This window comes from Musca autumnalis, unplaced genomic scaffold (genome assembly GCF_047663935.1).
Source record: "Musca autumnalis isolate F117 unplaced genomic scaffold, ASM4766393v1 scaffold_3, whole genome shotgun sequence".
NCBI lineage: Eukaryota > Metazoa > Arthropoda > Insecta > Diptera > Muscidae > Musca > Musca autumnalis.
In genome coordinates this window covers 199462383-199483565 of record NW_027411866.1, presented here as the reverse complement: position 1 = coordinate 199483565, position 21183 = coordinate 199462383, and the positions used below count along the sequence as shown (strand labels likewise).

Below are 21183 nucleotides of genomic sequence, written 5' to 3'. Positions count from 1 at the left end.
AAAGAACTAATCGGAACTCTTTAAAACTCCTAAACAACTATTCGGACCTCTATAAAGCTCCTTAACAATTATTCGGGCTCTATACGACTCCTCAATAACTAGCTCGATTTCTATGAATCTCCTCAGCAATTACTCGGCCCTCTATAAGACTGTTCCACAGTATTCGGGTCCCTCAATAACTATTCGGTCCTCTATAAATTTACGCAGCAAATACTCGGGCCTCTGTAACGCTCCTTAACACTTATGCGGGCTCTTTAGCGCTCTACAATAAATGATCGGGACTCTATAGAGACCCTCAGCATTTCGAGGTCTACAAGACTTCTAAACAATTATTCGGACTCTTTAGGACTCCTCAATAACAATTCTGACCTATACAAAATTCCTTAGAAACTGTCCAGACCTCTATAAAAGTCGTTAAGAAATATTCGGACCTCTATAAAGCTCCTTAACAGCTATTCGGGCTCTATACGACTCCTCAAGAACTAGATCGATTTCTATGAATCTCCTCAGCCCTCTATAAGACTGCTCCACAGTATTCGGGCTCCTCAATAACTATTGGGGCCTCCATAAATTTTCTCAGCAAATACTCGGGCCTCTATAACGCTCCTTAACACTTAATCGGGCTCCTCAATAAATATTCGGGCTTCTATAGACATCCACAGAAACTCGAAGTCTACAAGACTGCTAAACAATTATTCGGCCTCTATAAATACTCAGGCCTATGTGAGACTCCTCAAATCTTCTCAGCAACTGATCTGCCCTCTATAAGACTTCTAAACAATTATTTGGGTTCTTTATGGCTCCTCATATGGTTCTTTCGGGCCTCTACAAAATTCTTTAACAACTTTTCGGGTCCATATATAACTCCTCAAGAACTATTCGGAACGCTGAAAATCTCCTAAATAACTATAAGGCTTCTATAAAACTGTTTACAACTATTTGGGTTCTATAAATCTCCCCAGCAACTACTCGGCCTTCTATAAGACTCCTCAATAACTTTTCGGGCCTCTAAAAATCTCCTAGGCAAGTACTCGTGCATCTACAAGACTCCTCAACAAATATTCAATATCTTTAGGGCACCTCAATAACTATTCGATCCTCTACAAAATTCATTAACAACTATTCGGGCTTCTATAAAGCTCCTCAAGAACTAATCGGAACTCTATAAAACTCCTAAACAACTATTGGGTCCTCTATGAAGCTCCTTAACAACTATTCGACTTCTCAATAACTAGCTCGATTTCTATGAATTTCCTCAGCAACTACTCGGGTCTGTATAAGACTCCTCCACAGTTTTCGGGCTACTCAATAACTATTCGGTCCTCTATAAATTTACGCAGCAAATACTCGCTCCTTAACTCTTATTCGGGCTTCTCAGGGTTTTTCAATAAATGTTTGGCCTCAATAGAGATACTCAGCATCTCGAGGTCTACAACTCCTAAATAATTATTAAGACTCTTTAGGACTCCTCAATAACTATTCGGGTCTATACAAAATTCCTTAGAAAATATTCAGACCTCTATACAATTCGTCAAGAACTACTTGGACCTCTAATAAGCTCCTTATCAACTATTCGGCCTGTATAAATCTCCTCAGCAAATCCTCAGGCCTATGTGAGACTCCTCAGCAATTATTCGGGCTCTTTAGTGCTCCACAATAATTGTTCGGGCTTCTTTAAATCTCACCAGCAACTGATCGTGCTTTTATAAGAATTCTCATCAGTTATTCGGACTCTATAGGTCTCCTCAATAATCTATATAACAACTATTAGGGCCTCTACAAAATTCCTCATGAATTATTCAGAACTCTATAAAACTCCTAAACAACTATTCGGTCCTCTATACGGACCATTTCGTACCTATAAATTTCCTCAGCAACTACGGGACATTTGTAAGTCTCCTCAACAATTATGCGGGGTCTTAGAGCTCCTTAATAAAATTCCCTAACAACTATTCTGGCCTCTTTCAAACTTCTCTACTGTACTTAAGTGAAAATATTAAGCTTTTTGAGGGAGGTACCCAAAAAGGCTTTCGTTCAAACATATTTGGGCCCGAAACCATTATTTCATTTACAAAATAAATAACAGGCTGCACAAAGTCTGAATTGAATCAGACCTTAAAACTACACAATTTGGATTCAACTTTCAAACCTATTTAAGAATAGGTTTCGAATACGATTTTCGACCATTTTAGTGCCCCATTATGGAGTGTTATTTATAATTGAATTGAAAAAACGTAGCTACTTACATTAACGCCATGTTCCACATAGAAATCTCCGGTACCCATGGAAGCATATAATTTATAACCCATCTTAGCCAAATCTCTTATTGAGGGTAAAAGTTCCATTTTGTGCTGCAAGTAAAATACAAAAGCGGTTAACATATTCCACCCATACCAAAATAACTCATTACTTACCTTAAAACTTCCAATAGATAACAAAATAGCCTTTTTGGGAATTTGAAAACCGGTTGACATCATACCCTTCAAATAGGCTTCATAACGATTGTCGCCGAAACAGGCCACCTCACCGGTTGAAGACATCTCCACACCCAGCTGGACATCAGCACCAGCCAAACGTGAAAAACTGAATTGTGGTACCTTGACACCAACTTTGCCAACACCATGTAACACATCGACAGGTTCCACAGGCAGACCAACAATGGCCCGGGTGGCAGTTGCCACAAAATCATGATTGAGAGTTTTCGATACAAACGGGAAAGATCTGGAGACACGAACATTACATTCAATAACCTTGAGTTCATTGTTTTTGGCAATAATTTGCATATTAAAGGGCCCTGTGACATCCAATAGGCCAGCCACATCACGGGTTATCCGCTTGATATTTTCCAAAGTTTCTGCATTTAAATCCTGGGGTGGTGTTACCAACGTGGCATCCCCAGAGTGCACACCAGCATTTTCCACATGTTCCGAGACGGCCATACATAAAATTTCACCATCTGCAGCCACGGCATCAACATCTATTTCCTTGGCTTCTTGCAAGAATTTAGAAATTACCACCGGATGTTCTTTGCTAACTTGTGAGGCGGCTGTTAAGTAGGTCATAAGATCTTGATCGGAATAGGCTACATTCATGGCAGCTCCGGACAAAACATATGAGGGTCTAACCAGGCAAGGATAGCCAACTTCGTGACAAAATTGTATGGCACTTTCATGATTAATCAGCTCCTTCCAGCGGGGTTGTAAAATACCTTTACGATCCAGCATACGAGAGAATTTGAAACGATTTTCAGCAGAATCTATGGACTCGGGAGAGGTACCCAACACCTTGGCTTGTTGACGATGTAAATCCATGGCAATGTTGTTGGGCAATTGACCACCCATGGAGAGTATAATACCCTCGGAATGTTCCAATTCATAGATATCCATAACAACTTCAAAGGTTATTTCTTCGAAATACAAACGATCACACATATCGTAATCGGTGGACACAGTCTCGGGGTTGTAGTTGATCATAATTGTGGACTTGCCCAAGTTGCGCAGTTCTCTTAAACAGCCTACGGCACACCAATCAAATTCCACAGAGGAACCAATGCGATAGACACCCGAACCCACCACAATGGTATAACCTCCGGGGAAATCAATATCAAATTCAGAGGCATTATAGGTGAGATACAAGTAGTTGGTGGCTGCTGGCCACTCGCCGGCCACAGTATCAATTTGTTTCACATAAGGTAAAATGCCTGCCTCCTTTCTTTGTTGCCTTATGGCCAGTTCTGTGACTTTGGTGGCTTCAGCCAATTGTTTATCCGAAAAGCCCATACGCTTGGCTTGTAAGAGTTGGCTGGTGCTCAGGGAACTGCCCGATCGTTCAATTTCATTGTAGAACTCGATGATATTCTTCATTTTATTGAGGAACCAGCGATCTATTTTCGTCAAGGAATGTAACTCATCCACAGTGTAATTGGCTTTCAGGGCAGCAGCCAAGACAAAAGGACGTTTGTCAGTTGGTTCTTTCAGCTCATCATTGTTGACCTTTTGCAAATAGGGATCAAAGCCTGTCACAGCATTATCCACCATACGCAAAGCCTTTTGGAACGCTTCTTCGAAATTGCGTCCAATGGCCATGACTTCACCAACACTTTTCATGGAACTGCCAATGTTTTTACTGACCCTTATGAATTTGGCCAGATCCCAGCGGGGTATTTTCACGACACAGTAATCCAAAGAGGGTTCAAAGCAGGCTGTTGTTACCCCTGTTACTGAGTTCTTAATGGATGGCAAGGCAACTCCAAGCGACAACTTGGCAGCCACATAAGCCAATGGATAACCTGTGGCCTTGCTGGCCAAAGCTGAACTACGTGATAGACGGGCGTTCACTTCAATAATGTAATACTCCTCTGAGTAGGGATTCAGGGCATATTGTATGTTACATTCTCCCACGACACCAAAGTGCCGTATAACCTTCAAAGCTGTACTCCTCAGCATGTTATATTCCTTGTTGTTAAGGGTTTGGGATGGAGCCACCACAATACTTTCTCCCGTATGGATACCCAAGGGATCCAGATTTTCCATATTACACACCGTTATGCAATTATCAAAGGCATCCCGCACCACTTCATACTCCACTTCTTTCCAACCCTTCAGCGATTTGTCAATAATCAATTGGCTGGAATGGGCCAAGGCATGTTTGGCCAATGTTTCCAATTCTTCTTCGCTGTCAGCAAAACCAGAACCTAGACCACCCAAGGAGAAGGCAGCACGAGCCATTACAGGGTAACCAATACGTTTAGCAGCTGCTAAAGCTTCTTGCACAGAGTAGACGGCCTCTGATGGAGCCACTTTTTCACCAATTTCATTTACACGCTCCGCAAAGATTTTACGATCTTCTGTTTCAATGATGGATTTGATAGGGGTACCCAAAATCTTGACATTATATTTGGAAAATACTCCAGATCTCTCCAATTCTACGCCACAATTTAGGGCAGTCTGGCCACCGAAAGTCAAGAGAACTCCATTGGGTCTTTCGGCTTTGATGACATCTTCAACATATTCTGGGGTCAGGGGAAGGAAATAACATTTATCAGCCAAGCCCTTGGAAGTTTGAACGGTGGCAATATTGGGGTTAATTAAAACTGTTTGGATTTTCTCTTCTTTCATTGCCTTAATGGCTTGGGATCCGGAATAATCGAATTCACCAGCTTGGCCAATGGACAGACCACCTGATCCCAGGATCAAAACTTTGCGTGGCCTCTTCTCCAATAGAGACTCCGGTTTGGGTGTGTACATAAGGCGTTCTGTTAGTTGTTGTCGCAAACTGGTGGTGGAATTTCCTTGAGATTTTACTGCATCCAAGAAAACATCGAACAGTAATTCCAAATCTTCAGGACCTGCAGTGTGCTCAGGATGGAATTGCACCGAGAAATAGGGTTTGTCCTTGTGGATTATACCTATGAGTGGAATTTCGTAATTAGTAAAGGTTTTCCTCTAGACAATTTGATGACCTACTTACCCTCATTAGTGTTGTCATTGGCATTGGTAAACAATGGTTCCCAATCCCCGGGCAATGTCTCGGTGTCAACAGCAAAACCATGATTTTGGGAAGTCATAAAACAGCGTCCAGTTCCATGATGAACGCAAGGCAAATTGTGACCTCTGTTACCATATTTCATTTTATAAGTCTTACAGCCGATGGCCGTCGAAAGCAGTTGATGACCCAAGCAAATACCAAATATGGGTTTCTTACCGGATTTCAGAATTTTCTGTACCTGCGCCACAGTATCTTTGCACACAACTGGATCACCGGGACCATTAGAAATGAAGAGACCATCAAAAGTTGTCTCATCCAAATCGTGATTCCATGGAACCAACTCGACACGAGCACCACGGGCAACAAAACATTTAATTTGATTCAGTTTCAAACCACAATCAATGGCACAAATACGCGGTGAACCAGCCTCATTGAAAACCATCGAATTTGTCACCGAACACTCGGCAACCAAATTACGGCTATTGGGATCGGCGAACTGTAATTCTTTGATGTTTTCCGGATATTCATAGACAATACGACCCAAAATGGAACCATTTTCACGTATTTTCTTGGTCAAGGCGCGAGTGTCAATGCCACTAATACCGGGTACACCATGAGATTCCATCCACTTGGAAAGGGTTTCTTTAGCACGCCAATGTGAAGGTTGTTCACATACTTCACCCACAACTAACGCGGCTATGGAAATACCCTCCAACCATTCAAAATGTTTGGGTAAGCCATGTTCGTCTTTCTCATCGAAATCGGGTACACCATAATTACCAATCAAAGGATAGGTAAGAACCAATATCTGTGCACGATATGAACGATCGGTCATAGACTCAGGATAACCAACCATACCAGTCTGGAAGACGACTTCACCATCAACAGGTGCCTTGGCGCCAAAATATTGACCCGGCAATATTGTTGAGTCTTCAAGGACTAAATAGCAGTTGGGTGATGACATGTCGATGATGGGTAGGTAGAGTACTGGAATTTTTGGAATTTAACTGTAAGGAAAAAATATAAATATTTTTTTAAAAATGTTAAATATTTTAAACGGAAAGTTAAAATATTTTTTTTTTTTAAAATGTTGAAATCCACGTCATTGTCCTGTTAAAGTACTGTTTTTATTTATTTTTTTTTATAATCCACACCCATTGTCCTTCTTTAATATTTTTTTTTTAAACTCCAGGTCCATTGTCTCCTTAATATATTAAAAAAACGACGTACAATGTCATATTAAAAAATATAAAAAATTTACGTCCATAGTCATTTTAAAATATTTTAAAAATGCCTTCAAAATTCAAAAAAACAGGACCACATTCCGATTAAAATTTTAAAAACAAAACATGACCACTGTCCGATTTTAATATATTGAAAAAAAAACCACGTCAATTGCTTTTTAAAAATATTAAAAAAAACCAAATAGTTAAAATGTATAAAAAATGTATGTCCAAATATTTAAAATATTTTTTAAAAAGTTTAAGAAATACGTCCAAGTATTAAAAATATGAATAAAATTCGTCGAAATATTTCTTTTAAAAAAAAATCCACGTCCAAATATTTAAGACATTTAACAACAAAATCCACAAATATACATATAAAATATTAAAAAAATGAACAAATCAATATATATATATATATATATATATATATATATATATATATATATATATATATATATATATATTAAAAAATATATACATTAAAAACTTTCATGTTCATAGTCCTTATAAAATATTTTTTTTTAATAATCCACACCCATGGTTCTTCTAAAATATTTTTTAAAAGCTCCAAGCCCATTATCCTCTTAAAATACTGAAAAAACGACGAACAATGTCATATTAAAATATAAAAAAATATACGTCCATAGTCATTTTAAAATATTAAAAAAATCTATGTCTATTGTCCTTTTAAAATAAAAAAAAAAAACACGACCAGTGTCCAATTAAAATATCTAAAAAACTCACGTCCATTGCCCTTTTAAACTATTTAAAAAAACACGTTCATTGCCCTTTTAAAACATTAAAAAAACACGTAAATTGTCCTTTTAAAATATTTTTTAAAAAAACCCCACGTCCTTTTAAAATATTTATAAGAAAAATCCAAGTCTATTGGCTCTTAAAAATTCGTGTCCATTGTCCTTTGAAAATATTTAAAAAATCTACATTCATTGTCATTTTATTTTTTTTTTAATAATCCACACCCACTGTCCTTTTAATATATTTTTTAAAAATTCCTTAAAAACTCAATTGTCCTCTTAAAATATTAAAAAACGGTGTACAATGTCATATTAAAATATAAAAATGTACGTCCATTGTCATTTTGAAATATAAAAACCCACGTCCAATGTCCTTTACAAATATTAAAAAAATCCATATCCATTGTACTTTTAAAATATTTAAAATACATCAGCGTCCATTGTCCTTTCAAAATATTTAAAAAAATCACGTCCATTGGCCTTTTAATAAATATAATAAAATATTTAAAAAGAATCACGTCCATTGTCCTTTTAATATTTTAAAACAATCCACCTGTACTGTCCTTCTGAAATATTTAAAAGAAATCCACGTGCATCGCCCTTTTAAAATATGTTAAAAACATCCGCGTGCATTGTCCTTTCAAAATATTTTAAAAAATAGCCTTTTCAAATATTTAAAAAAAATACATGTCCATTGTCCTTTTCAAATATTTTTTTAAAAAAATCCGCTAACTATGTCCTTTTCAAATACTTTTCAATATTTTAAATATGTTAAAAAAATCTAAGTCCATTGTCCTTTTCAAATACTTTTCAATATTTCAAATATGTTTTAAAAAATTCACGTCCATTGTCCTTTCCAAATATTTAAAAAAAGATTCACCTCCATTGTCCTTTTCAAATATGTTTAAAAAAAATCCACGTTCATTGTCCTTTTCAAATATGTTAAAAAAATCCACGTCCATTATCTTTTTCAAACATTTTAAAAAACAAGTCCTTTGTCCTTAAAGATATTTATAAAAAATCCACTTCTATTGTCCTTAAAAATATTTAAAAAAAAACACGTCATTGTCCTTTTAACGCAATTAAAAAAAATACGTCTTTTGCCCTTTTTATACCCTCATCGAAATAATGGTTTTAGACCCCAAGTATGTTTGAACGAAATGTGTTTCAGACAATTTGGAGTCGATCTAGCCATGTCCGTCCGTCTGTCTATCCTGCTGGCTGGAGCGCACGATAACTCTCGAACGGATGAACCGATTCGGTTCAAATTTTGGCTTTCGTAATATTTTGCCCAAACTTAGTTTAAGTTCGAAGATCAGCTACATCGGTCCATTCCTTCCGGTACCTCCCCCACAAAAGTTCGAAATGTTCGGAAAGTTTGTGCGCAGGATAACTCTTGAAGGGAGAGCCCAATTTTGTCCATACTTTGTACAGCGTAAACTTTCTACCAGAGAAATATGAGGTTTCAATATGGTCTCAATAGGGCCACTCCTTCGGGTACCCATACAAAATTTCGGAAAAGTTCGGTTTAGGAACTGGTCTCCAATCGCTTTGATTTTGTTTAGAAAAACTTATATTCAGTGCCCTCTATACGACGATGCAAGTTTCATGTGGAGCAAGTCCATATTTCCTAAGAAAATAGCCTGAAAGGTGCAAAAAACCTCTATTACACGGTGTGTAGTGGTTGGAGCGCAAGATAACTCTGGAACGGATCTGCCGATTCGATCCAAAATTTGGCCTTCATAATATTTCGTCCAAACTAAGTTTAAGTTCGAAGATAAGCCATATCGGTTCACTCCGTCAGGTACCTCCTCCACAAAAGTTCAAAAATGTTCGGAAAAATTGTGAGCACGATAACTCTTGAAGGGACGGACCGATTTGGTCCATACTTTACGCATCCTAATATATCTACCAGATATGGATCAGATTTAAATATGGACTACATTTGCCCATTTCTTCGGGTACCTCCCACACAAAATTTCGGATAAGTTCACTTTAAGACCTGCTCTTGACTAACTTTGATTTCTGTTGAAGCAACTTGCAATCGCTGTCTCAATTACAACGGTAAAAGTTTTTTCAGTGGCAAGTCCATACTTCTTGGGAAAACAGCCCGAAAGTTGTAAACAACCCCTATGGCACCATATGTAGTAGTTGGAGAGCACAATAACTCTCGAACTGATAGACCGATTTGGTCCAAAATTTTACCTTCGTCATATTTTGTCCAAACTTAGTTTAACTTCTAAAATGGCCCATATCGGTCCTCTCCTTAGGATACCTCCCCCACAACAGTTCAACATTTGTGTCCAAGTGCAGTTTAGGGTCTGTTCGGAGAACCTTTGGAAATGTATACCGATGATGTACAGCCATATTATTTTTTCGGTGGACAAGTCCATGCTTCCTGGCATACTGGTCCAACAGGTGTACGATAACCCACTGAAATGACTAGTGGGCGCGATATCTATCGAAAAGATATGACTCTCAAAATAAGATCGACTTCCGTAATGCACTATGTCGCACAGTGGTCCCACTTGTATGGAAAAGAGTGTCAAAAATAGTTCTAACCGAGCTATCGCTTCCAAATTTTAAACGTAGGTTTATAACAAGCCGAAATGATAGAAAACCATTTTTAGTGGATGTAGGTCTATATTTGGGTATAGCTCCCATAGAAAGGTACCGACCGATTTGTGGTATTTTGACGATATTGGCCAAAGATGTTATTGGATGTTATTTTGCATTATGAGTTCTGAGTGAATAAACTACCTCCTTGCAAAAAATATTCAATATAGGTCCACGTTTAGGTATAGCCGCCATACAAATGTACCCTCAACTTTTTGGCTGATTTGGCTGTAATTTGGCATTTTGAGTTCTGAGTGAACCAAATATCTCCATTCTAAAAATGGTCAATATCGGACTACGTTTAGGTATAGCCCCCGTATAAACGTACCTACCGATTTTCGGAATTTTGACGATTTTACGGGCGTGGTATAAGAGGAATAACTTAGCGGGTGGCAGATGGGGGCAGCTGGACTTTTTTTAATCGTAAACTAGAGACTTTCCCTTGCATTGTAAAAAAAATTCGAGACTCACAAATGCTCACAACATTAGTAAAACTCAACATAATTTAATAGCAATTATATTAAAAATAGCAGAAAAAGTCATTTATAACGAATTTATTTTTAATGAAGTTAGAAAACGAATTATGATTTTTTTTTCGTAAAAATATTGCCAATGCCATCACCTATAAGTTGCAGTTTGAAAAGTGCACATTTACCTATCCAATTTTATATAATTTTACTGATTAAGGCCTCACATACAAAACAAGGCCTCACATACAAATCACAACTTCTTCGACTTAACTTGGCGTATAACCGCTGTAAATTTACAAAAATAAGGCTGGATGTTAAAAATTTGATATGTTTAGAGAATATTTATATCAATCGCAATAAAATTTGTCGCCATCAATTTTTGTCCACGGGCGGAACCACTGTGTGTCGGTCCATTCCCTCCTCCGCAAAACTTTTGAACTTTAATCCTAATCCACATTTTTGTCGGTAAGTTCAAATGTCCGAAAAGTGACACAAAATTCTGAAAAGACCATAAATACATTCGATCTGTCCGTAGATGAAAGTTCCAATTCACACAGGCTGAGGGTATATCTCTGTCGGCAAAGCCGACCGATACTTTTTTATTTGTTTTTTTTTTTTAAATCCACGTCCATTGTCATTTTCAAATATTTTTAAAAAATCCGCGACCATTGTCCTTTTCAAATACTTCAATATTCAATATTTTAAATATGTTTAAAAAATCCACGTCCATTGTCCTTTTCAAATATGTTTAAAAAAATCCACGTTCATTATCTTTTTCAAACATTAAAAAAACACGTCCTTGTCCTTAAAAATATTTAAAAAAACTAGCAGACCCCGGTCCGCGTTGCCGGCCCGTCGTAATGAGTTTTAATGACAACTTTTTATCGACTTTATGCTTGAAAATTCAAAAAATAGGTATTTTCTACCTCACTTCCTCGGTCTATTGTCAAACCGAGAGGGTTTTTTTTTTGTCTGTAACCTTTCTTTTCTCTTACGGACTTTGTCGGATCTTTTCGCCAATTTATGCTTTTTAGGATTTATTATCGTCCATGTCCCTGTCTTTATCCTAAAGCGATTTTAAAGGTTAAAAAGTGGTTAAATCGAATTCTCCCGTTTATTGAGACTTATATGTTTTAGCTTTTCATGGCTGATGGACCGTTGAACCTCACCATTCAAGTAAATTTGTAAATATATAGTTTTTCTTAATTGGGGGCGCAACCACAGTTGTCTCGAAAACTAATTTGCAACCCGATGCACTCATAAGTTTAGCAAATATAGCGATTATAAAATACATAATAGGCCCCGAAATTCGTCTACAAATATATAGCATTTTGGACCACGGGACATTCCTGAACATTTTCTGAATATTAGGTTCAGTAGTTTTGGAAAAATAATGTTTTGAAAAGAGTGGGCGGGGTCATCAGTTTTCAAGATATAACATATTAAAAAAAAGTAGGCCTGGTCCGGTATCTTGGCTCCAAATATGTACCTAGGCTGCACACAACTTCATTGCCTACCAAAATGTATGCTGAAACCGATATAATCATACATTTGGCTTATATATAGCGTTTAACAGAAAGGCATGGGGAAGGTACCCCACCTCTTCCGAAATTCATAATATATACATAACAACGGCAAACATTGAGATTTTGTCGCAAATTTTATGGAAATCCCTTCAGTAGTATTGGAGTTATGACATATTAAAAAAACAGGCGTGGTCGGGCCTATAGGCCCTAAAGAAGTACCTAGATTGTAGATTAATCCGTAAATTTTTAATTCGATACATGCATAATTTTTGCAAATATAACGTTTTTTAAAAATATGACATAGGGGAGATACCCCGCTCCCTCTGGAATTCAATAAAATATGTAACCTGTTTTCGTGGGGCGTGGTAAACTTTTCTTTCCAAAAAACGTAAGTTGGATTATGACAGCATTTGATTTTTATTCATAAAGGTAAGGCGTTTTTTTCAAATATGTCCCCTTCAAAATTCAAGAAAATATGCCCGTACATTCCCTGACATTTTCAGGAAAATCGGTTCAGTAGTTTTGTAGATGTAACATATTTTAAAAAGTGGGTGTGGTCAAGTCATTGGATCCTAAAAAAGTGGGTAAGGTCTTCCGAAATAGATACATTCGTAGTTATTGTAAATATAACATTTTTAAAAAAAGTAGGGTATAGGGGAAATATCCCGCCCCTTCCGAAATTCAACTGAATTTGTAGCCCTGACAATTACAGGAAAATAGGTTCAGTAGTTTTTGTAGAAATGATGCAAATTATAAATTGAAAAAAGTGGGCGTACATTTTCTTTCCATAAAAAATATCGAAATCGGTGCAGCCGTTCTCAGCTGATGCCATGACCAACGAACGACATTTGATTTTTATTTTTAAACAGTTTAAAGTTTAGACAAATCGCGATTTCCTTGAAAATCCTTTCAGTAGTTTTGTAGATGTAACCTAATTAGAAAGTGAGCGTGGTCGGATCTTAAGTCCAAAAATAATTACGTAAGGTTGGAGACACAATCGCCATTGACTCGCAAATAAATTCCGAAACCCATACATTCGTATTTGTTGCAAATATTGAATTTTACAAAAATAGGGCGTAGGGGAAGTACCCGCCCGATCCGAAAGTCAAAAAATATGTAGCCTTTTTTATCGGGGACCAACCCTGTACATTCGCTGAAAGTTTCAGGAAAATCGATTCAGTAGTTTCGTAGATATAACATATTTAAAAAAGTGGGCGTTGTCCAGTCTTAATGCCCCAAATAAGCACGTAAGGTCGGAGACACAATCGCCATTGACTCGGAAATTAATGTTCAAAGCGATACATTTGTAATTGTTGCAAATATTGCATTTTTACAAAAATAGGTCATAGGGGAGGTACCCCGCCCGATCCGAAATTCAACCAAATGTGTAGCCTATTCCAACAGGGGGCCATCGCTCTACGTTCCCTGAAAATTTCCGAAAAAAGCGTTTGTCATGAAGAAAATGCATTTCTGTGGCCAAGTATCCGCGTTAATCTACAAAAACACATTTGCATTTGAAAAACGATAAGTTCTAGGACAGAGAAGCCATTACATAGTCGATACGTCCGAAGATTTGCTTTACCACCAATGAAACCAGGTAACGTAATTTGGTGACTATGTGGGTTCGAGTCCTTGGCTTTCCTTTTTCACTTGCAAATAATTTCAGATCATCAAGCTTAACTCTAAACGAGAAAATTAACAAAAATCCGAAAAATCTGTTGAGTAGTTTCGTAGATATAACATATTTATAAAAGTGGGCGTGGCCAATTTTTCTTTGCATAAAAACCTAAACTGGACTATGACTAACATTTCCACAAAAAATTATCCAAATCGCTCCAGCCGTTTTCAACTGATTCAATTACCAACAAACGACAATTGAGTTTTATATATAAAGATTTATTTCCATTGTCCTTAAAAATATTTAAAAAAAACGCGTCATTGTCCTTAAAAATATTTAAAAAAAACGCGTCCTTGTCCTTTTAAAGCAATTAAAAAATACGTCTTTTGCCCTTTTAAAATATTAAAAGACACCTTATACATTTTCCCATAAAAATATTTGTTTTTGTTTTTCTAAAAATCCACTATAATTGTCCTTTAAGGATATTTGTAAAATCACGACAATCGTCCTTTAATATTGTCTCCACGTAATTGTTGTTTTAAAATTATGTTTAACAAATCTACGTCAATTGTCCTTTTAAAATCATTTCCATTAATTTTAAAACAATCCAAACCCGTTGCCCTTTTAATTTTTTTTAATCCTTGTCTATTCTTTTCATTTTTTAACAATCATCGTCAGTTGTCTTTCTATTTATGTTTTTTTTTTTTGTTTGAAAATCCTCTTCATTTGTCTTTCAATTTTGTTTCTGAAAAATCCCCGTCAATTGTATTTCTAATTTTTTTTGAAAAATCCTCTTCAGTTTTCTTTATAATATTTTTTAATTCCACTTCAATATTCAAATAAATTTTCCTTTTTTAAAAAATCCACACCAAGTGTCCTTTTAATTTTTTTTTAACCACGCCAAGTGTCCTTTTAATTTTTTTAAATCCACGTCAAATGTCCTTTACATTTTGTTTAATCCACGTCTATTGGCCTTCTACAAATCTTTAAATACTCCACGTCCAAGCCAAATGGCCTCCGAAAATCTTAAAAAAATCCAAGTCAATCACCCTCCTAAAAAGATTAAAAAACCATGTCTATTGGCCTCCCAAAAATATTTAAAAAATCCACGAAAAAATCTTACAAAAATGCATACCTTTTGTCCTGTATTGAAGTCCCTAATACAAATTATGAAAAAAAATCCAATTCAAAAATCTTTAAAAAAAAATCTACGTTAACAAAATAACCTCATTACACAAACGTACATTTATCATTAATTTGTTTGTATGTTTATCGATACATATGTATGTATGTATGAATATATTGCTGTTCGGACAAGAGCCACTTATTTAAATGAGTTTTTTATTAGAAGTGTCTGTCAAAAATAAATCTAATCACGTTTTTGGCCGATATTTATATATACACACATAAATATCATTATTACGATTAAAAAATTAAGTATATATGTACATACATAGGGCTAACGAACGTACGAGTATATTATTAATATTAATATGTATTATTTTTCAAGTTGTTGGGATGATTTTACTACAAACGCCGAGAGAGAAGACATGTAATTGGCAATCAAATTGAAGGTGTAAATCGAATTCATTGAGTGACAGACTGATAAGAATAATTTTACCGGTTGTTATTAGCGAATTCATTAGGTTTCAATACATGCGGTTTTGTTTACATAGAGACTTATAACTACAAGAGCGGTCTCGGGTGTATAAGATATAAAATATAAAATTTTAAATATAACATCTGTCTATATACATAAAGTAGAAAAATGTTTGTTTTTTTTTTAAATTTATGGACTCAAACCCCGCTGAACCGATATTGCTGAAATGTTCAGGGTGTATTACTACATCGCCTTAAAGTAACAAACCTCCAAAAAATTTAAACTTTGTATCCAAATATCTATAGAACGGTTTCAAATACAGTCTCCAAATTTGGAATGTGTCACGGAATTTGGTCTACAAATAAACGTGCCAAAATATATCGAAATCGGTTCAGATTTGGATGTAGCTCCCATATATATTTTCGTCCGAATTCGAGTATATGAAATTTGGAATGTGTGACGGAATTTGGCTACAAGTAAATGTGCTCCGGGGTAGCGAAGCGCACCGGGTTCCGTGACTACCAAAAGATATACACGTTGTCTTCTATTAAAGGTTGTTGCCACAATAACCCGTTGGGGGTATTCATTCCCCCTTAAATCTGTCTGTATAGGTCCACGCCTTAATATAACCCCATAGAACGGTACCTCCCAATGTTCGGTATTTTGAAGGTAGTGACCTTAATATTTAACCGAAATGACTGAAATTATGTATTTAGTCTTCGTTGGTGGTATAAAACTTTTCCCCAGAAATTTGTTGGTACATGTCCACGCCTTCATATAGCTCCCATAGAATAGTACCTCCCGATTTTCGGTATTTTGAAGGTTGTGGCCAAAACCACCCACCGAAATGGAGGAAATTTGGTATTTAGTCTTCATTGGGGGCATATAACTTTCCCCCTGAAATTTGTCCCCACCCATAGAACGGTATCTCCCGATTTTCGGTGTTATGAAGGTTGTGGCCTCAATATTCCTCAGAAATGGCTGAAATTTCGTATTTAGTCTTCATTTGTGGTATAAAACTTTCCATATGAAATTTGTCGGCATAAGTCCACGCCTTAATATAGCCCCATAGAACGGTACCTCCTAATGTTCGGTATTTTGAAGGTAGTGACCTCAATATTATACCGAAATGACTGAAATTTGTTATTTAGTCTTCGTTGGTGGTATAAAACTTTTCCCCACAAATTTGTTGGTACATGTCCACGCCTTCATATAGCTTCCATAGAATGGTACCTCCCGATTTTCGGTATTATGAAGGTTGTGGCCAACACAACCCACCGAAATGGAGGAAATTTGGTATTTAATCTACGTTGGAGGTAAAAACCTTTCCGACTGAAATTCGTCGGTGTAGGTCGACCATACCATTGAACGGTACCTCCCGATTTTCGTAGTTCTTAAGGTTGCGACGTCAATATCCCACCGAAAGAATGAAATTTGTTATTTAATCTTCCAAGGGGTTTTAAAAATATTCCAGAAGGGAATTATCAGTCTAGGTCCACGTATTCTTATATCCCCCATAAGGGCGTACCTCTTGATTTTCGGTATTTTAAAGGTTTAGCTACATTGTCTTACCGAAATATCGGAAATTTGGTATTTAGTCTTCGTTGAGTCTAACTGTTACCTTACAAGTTAAAAGTGATCAATAAATTCAAGCAGAACCTTCTTAGCATTAACTTTTAATCATATCTTAAAGTCTTCTAAATTGGTTTATTTTGCGATTTCAAATCCATCCAATAGTAAAAGAAAACATATAATAATGACCCATTAACACTTGTCCCATTACTTTATTCATCCACTGTACACTTTAGTAAGATTGATTTGATCGCAGCTGTAAGTCTTCATGAACTGTACTGTTGTTGGCGGGATACCCGTAGGAGAACCGGTTCATAAGAAAAATAACAAAATAAGGCCTAACCAGACATCATTGCCTGGAGGCGTTCAATTAACATAACAGACAACAATGAAAATAAATCGTTCTTACAATATTCTGGATTTACGACTACGACGACATTTACGAAGAAAGTGATCCGAAAGAAGCACTCGAATAAATTAATCCATAAAATCAGATAAATTTTGCAACACCTAATTTTTCAAAAAATAATGCATTTACAACACCACCATTCAGTGACATTTAATTGCATACACAACGACACGACGACAAACATATTCTAAAAAATAAACGAAACGACGAGATTTCCAAACACATGGGTTTGTGTGTTTTGTAAAACACTTGTGTAATTAGATATCCTTATAAAAATATAAACTTTTTTCTCCAAATATTCACTTAAATATTTTCAACTTATCTTAGAACTCACATTTCTTTTGCGTTTTACAAACGTTTGTTATTAAAAACAAATTAAATATTGAATTTAAAACACTCTAAACTGCCAGTCTTTTTCTAGTTTGTGTAAAACCCACGTGGCTTTAGAAATATTCCTTGGTTAAACCGTGAACGAAACAGAACAACCTTCTGAATTGGCCGCTGCTAAACGACTAATTCACTCTTGGAAATTGTCATCTTTTATTGGCTCCACATCTCACGCACACACACACTGCGCCTGACTGTCTGCCTGTTGCTCTTCATCCCAACCAGCGTCCGTCCTTGTCAATAGTGTCTGTGAATATTACATTTACTCAGCAATCAAAGGGGTTTCGGTTTCTTTTACCAGCCGGCATTCTGTGTGGGGTTTTTGTGTTTTGTTGTTTGAGAACTGATTGGTACTGATTGGTGAGGAAAGAGCGAAAAAGAGCACCAGAAAATCCCCACCAAGGAGAATAACAAGAAATGAGACTTGTTTCGGTTTTTAATTAAAATTTGTTTCATCTTTTATCGAATTTTGAATCTGAGATGTTTTGTAAAGTAACCACCCAAATACATAGGTTTTCATTTCCAGCATTTTTGAATACAATTTTGAGTAATAATTTTAATCAATTCAATGGTAGCGTCTTTTCGGAATTTTTGTATACATTTTGTATTTGTATAGCATATGCAAATTAAAGTGCCGGTCTCTTTTTTTTCCAACTTTTTTTTCCAATTTTCGTTAATATTTCTCTTAAAAGAGATTGTTCCTCTTGTAAAATACCAATACACCCAGAGAAAAAAATAATTATTTATAGTAATAATTGTTATATCAACAATTATTTATATTATTTAGAACTAAATTTAATTAAGTATATTAACAAGTAAAAAAGTATCAGTCGGCTTTGCCGACAGAGATATGTGTACGCTCAGCCTATGTGAATTGAAACTTTCATCTACGGACAGATCGTATTTAGAATCTTTTCAGAATTTTGTAGCCCCATGTGGACATTTGAACTTGCCGACAAAAATGTGGATTAGGATTAAAGTTCAAAAGTGTTGCGGAAGAAGTACATAAAGGAATGGACCGATATAGTCCATTATGGAAGCGGATCTTATTTTTGGAGTCATCTTTTCGATAGATATCGCGCCAAATAGTCATTTCAATGGGCCATCGTATAACTTTTGGACCAGTACGCCAGGAAGACTGGACTCGTCCACAGAAACATAATATCGCTGTAAACAGGACTACAACGAACAGCATAAGGTACATGAAAGGCGGTCAACAAATCTACTGTTTTACTCGTCCGAAGAATAAACCATGACATGACGGTGGAGCTAAGTACTTTCATTATTGAAGGGAAACTATGTAATTATTTCATATTGTATACATATTCACTGTGGTGTAGGGTATCATAGCGTCGACTCCGCCCGACGTTGATCTTTTCTTAAGTCCATGCTTTCTGTCATAATGACCCAACAACTCTACCAAAAAGTCCTGCGGTGACCAACTGAAGTGTCTGGATCAGGGTTTAAAAGTCAGCATCTAAAGCCATTAGCAGTAGCTGTACACGTCAACTGCTACACAATATTCACACACACGGTTAAATAAGCAACCGAACGCATATTTATTTTTGTACATTTTTGCTTATTTCGTTTTTACGCCTAATCTTTTTTTTCGTTAGGCATAATCGACAACCACGCTACATATTTAGCAGTCGGCTGACCATTCGTCGCAGGGAAAATGCAACAGAGGGTGTTTTTATGATTAGAGTTGCCAACGCAGTAATAAAAAAGGTGTCATTTAATGTCAAAATGCCCCCATCATATGGTAGAACCTAAAAAATACTAATTATTATTTTAAAAAAATAATTATTATTTTAAAAATATATTTTGAACGGCTTCACCAAAAACTCACATGTCCTTTGAACGAAAAAGTGGAATTAATTATATCGTGATTTTTAATGCATTACACTGGTAACCCTGATCTCAAAAAATTGTTTTCTGAAAACATGGCTAAGCCGTTGAAACTTTGTTTCTTATGGCTACAAAATATGAGTATGCGTGTCCGATGCTTTTTTATTATAGCAACAATATCAAATGGCATCAGCATCGATAGCAATATTTTTGTGAAATTTTTTGCTACATGTTCCCGTTGTTAATTGTTGCTAAACATATTTCGAAGAAATTTTAGCAGGCAAAGCTGCAAATATTCGGAGCTTTTGCTAATATGTCGTTAGCATATTAAACGCTGGTCTGGATGGCCACGATAACTATCGAAGGGAAAGTCTACTAAAATTAAATCCACGTCCAAAACGACACTGTAGGTTTATTTCTCAAGTATCGCCTCCTAAAAAGTTAACACTTTTGACTTTAATCCAGTTAAAGGCCACTTCTAGGATCGTGTTAAAATTTCAATATCAGTTAGTCGTTGTGTTCTTGGCAACTCTATTATAAATCTCTCGCGTTAACGCTTTTTATAAAATTGTTAGTCTTTGCTACAAGACTATAATTTTATTCTCCATACATACTTATGTTCCCATACACATCCCAGAAGGGACATGGGAGACTTCTTTCATATTAATGCATGCACGCCTATTCAGATTACCTCAATGATATGGGATATACTTTTTATTACCGAGATTGAACAGCGTGTCTTATGACACCACTTATAAAGAAGTTTTACAGCCTACATTGCGCTGATGGGTATTTTGCGACCTTTGGAAAGTGTGATGTTTTTGCCCGGTATGGGAGTCGAAAGCGGGCGGACGTGCTTACAATTTTTTCAGTTTACGTTTTTTTTAGTTAACTATAGTCCAATACCTAGCTCATCCCAAATTCACGTTTTAACAGGTACGTATGTATGTAAACATTTTAGTATAGTTTCCACATAGAGTAATTTAAATTTTGGAATTTTAGTAGTCACATGAAATTTTATTTGACAAACGAGTATTTTAGATGCTATATATTTTTGCTCCAATTCGTTCGTACTATTTAGCCAACCGAATATAGCACGGTATTATCAACAATATTTCTTGTAAAAAAACATGAATACATAATTTTGTGCAATCTTACATTAGTGCGTGTCGATGCTTACATGTCTATGAATGAAATGCCTAAAAGTATGCTACAAAATGTTTGTACCTCTTTCTTCTATTATTGTTTATAGAAATTCTTGTCGATAACACCGTGCTATATTCGGTTTGAAACTTTACAGTTGGAATAAAATTCGTCCGGCGTATTGAATAAAAATAAAAAGCGGGGTTCGTGGATTGAATTTGCCTTAGTAGAATAGTATAACAGTAACAATAATAATAACACTATCTATCCAGCAAAATCATTAAAATTGTGGCAAAATTATAAGTCCAGAAAAAATTGTGCGCAGGATAACTTTTGAAGGAAGTAACCGATTCGGTCCAAAATTTGGCTATCGTAATATTTTGTCCAAACTTAGTTTAAGTTCGAAGATGGGTTTTATCGGTCCATTACTTCCGGTACCTCCCCCACAAAATTTCAAAAATGTTCGGAAAAATTGTGCGCACGATAACTCTTGAAGGGAGTAACCGATTTGGTCTATTTGAATATG

The 21183-nt window shown here is 36.0% G+C and overlaps 1 protein-coding gene across 1 annotated transcript in view; it reads right to left on the bottom strand.

The window, feature by feature from the left end:
• r (carbamoyl-phosphate synthetase 2, aspartate transcarbamylase, and dihydroorotase rudimentary) overlaps nucleotides 1–17798 on the bottom strand; it is a 64218-nt gene extending 46420 nt beyond the window's left edge. The window contains exons 1-4 of the mRNA XM_073976248.1: nucleotides 17614–17798; nucleotides 5470–6494; nucleotides 2415–5407; nucleotides 2247–2351 (exon numbers count right to left, since the gene is read on the bottom strand). Of these exons, the coding sequence (XP_073832349.1) occupies nucleotides 2247–2351; nucleotides 2415–5407; nucleotides 5470–6451 (4080 nt within the window). The 5' untranslated portion in view covers nucleotides 6452–6494; nucleotides 17614–17798. The remainder of the gene's footprint in view (nucleotides 1–2246; nucleotides 2352–2414; nucleotides 5408–5469; nucleotides 6495–17613) is intronic.
• Nucleotides 17799–21183: the final 3385 nt, after the last annotated feature.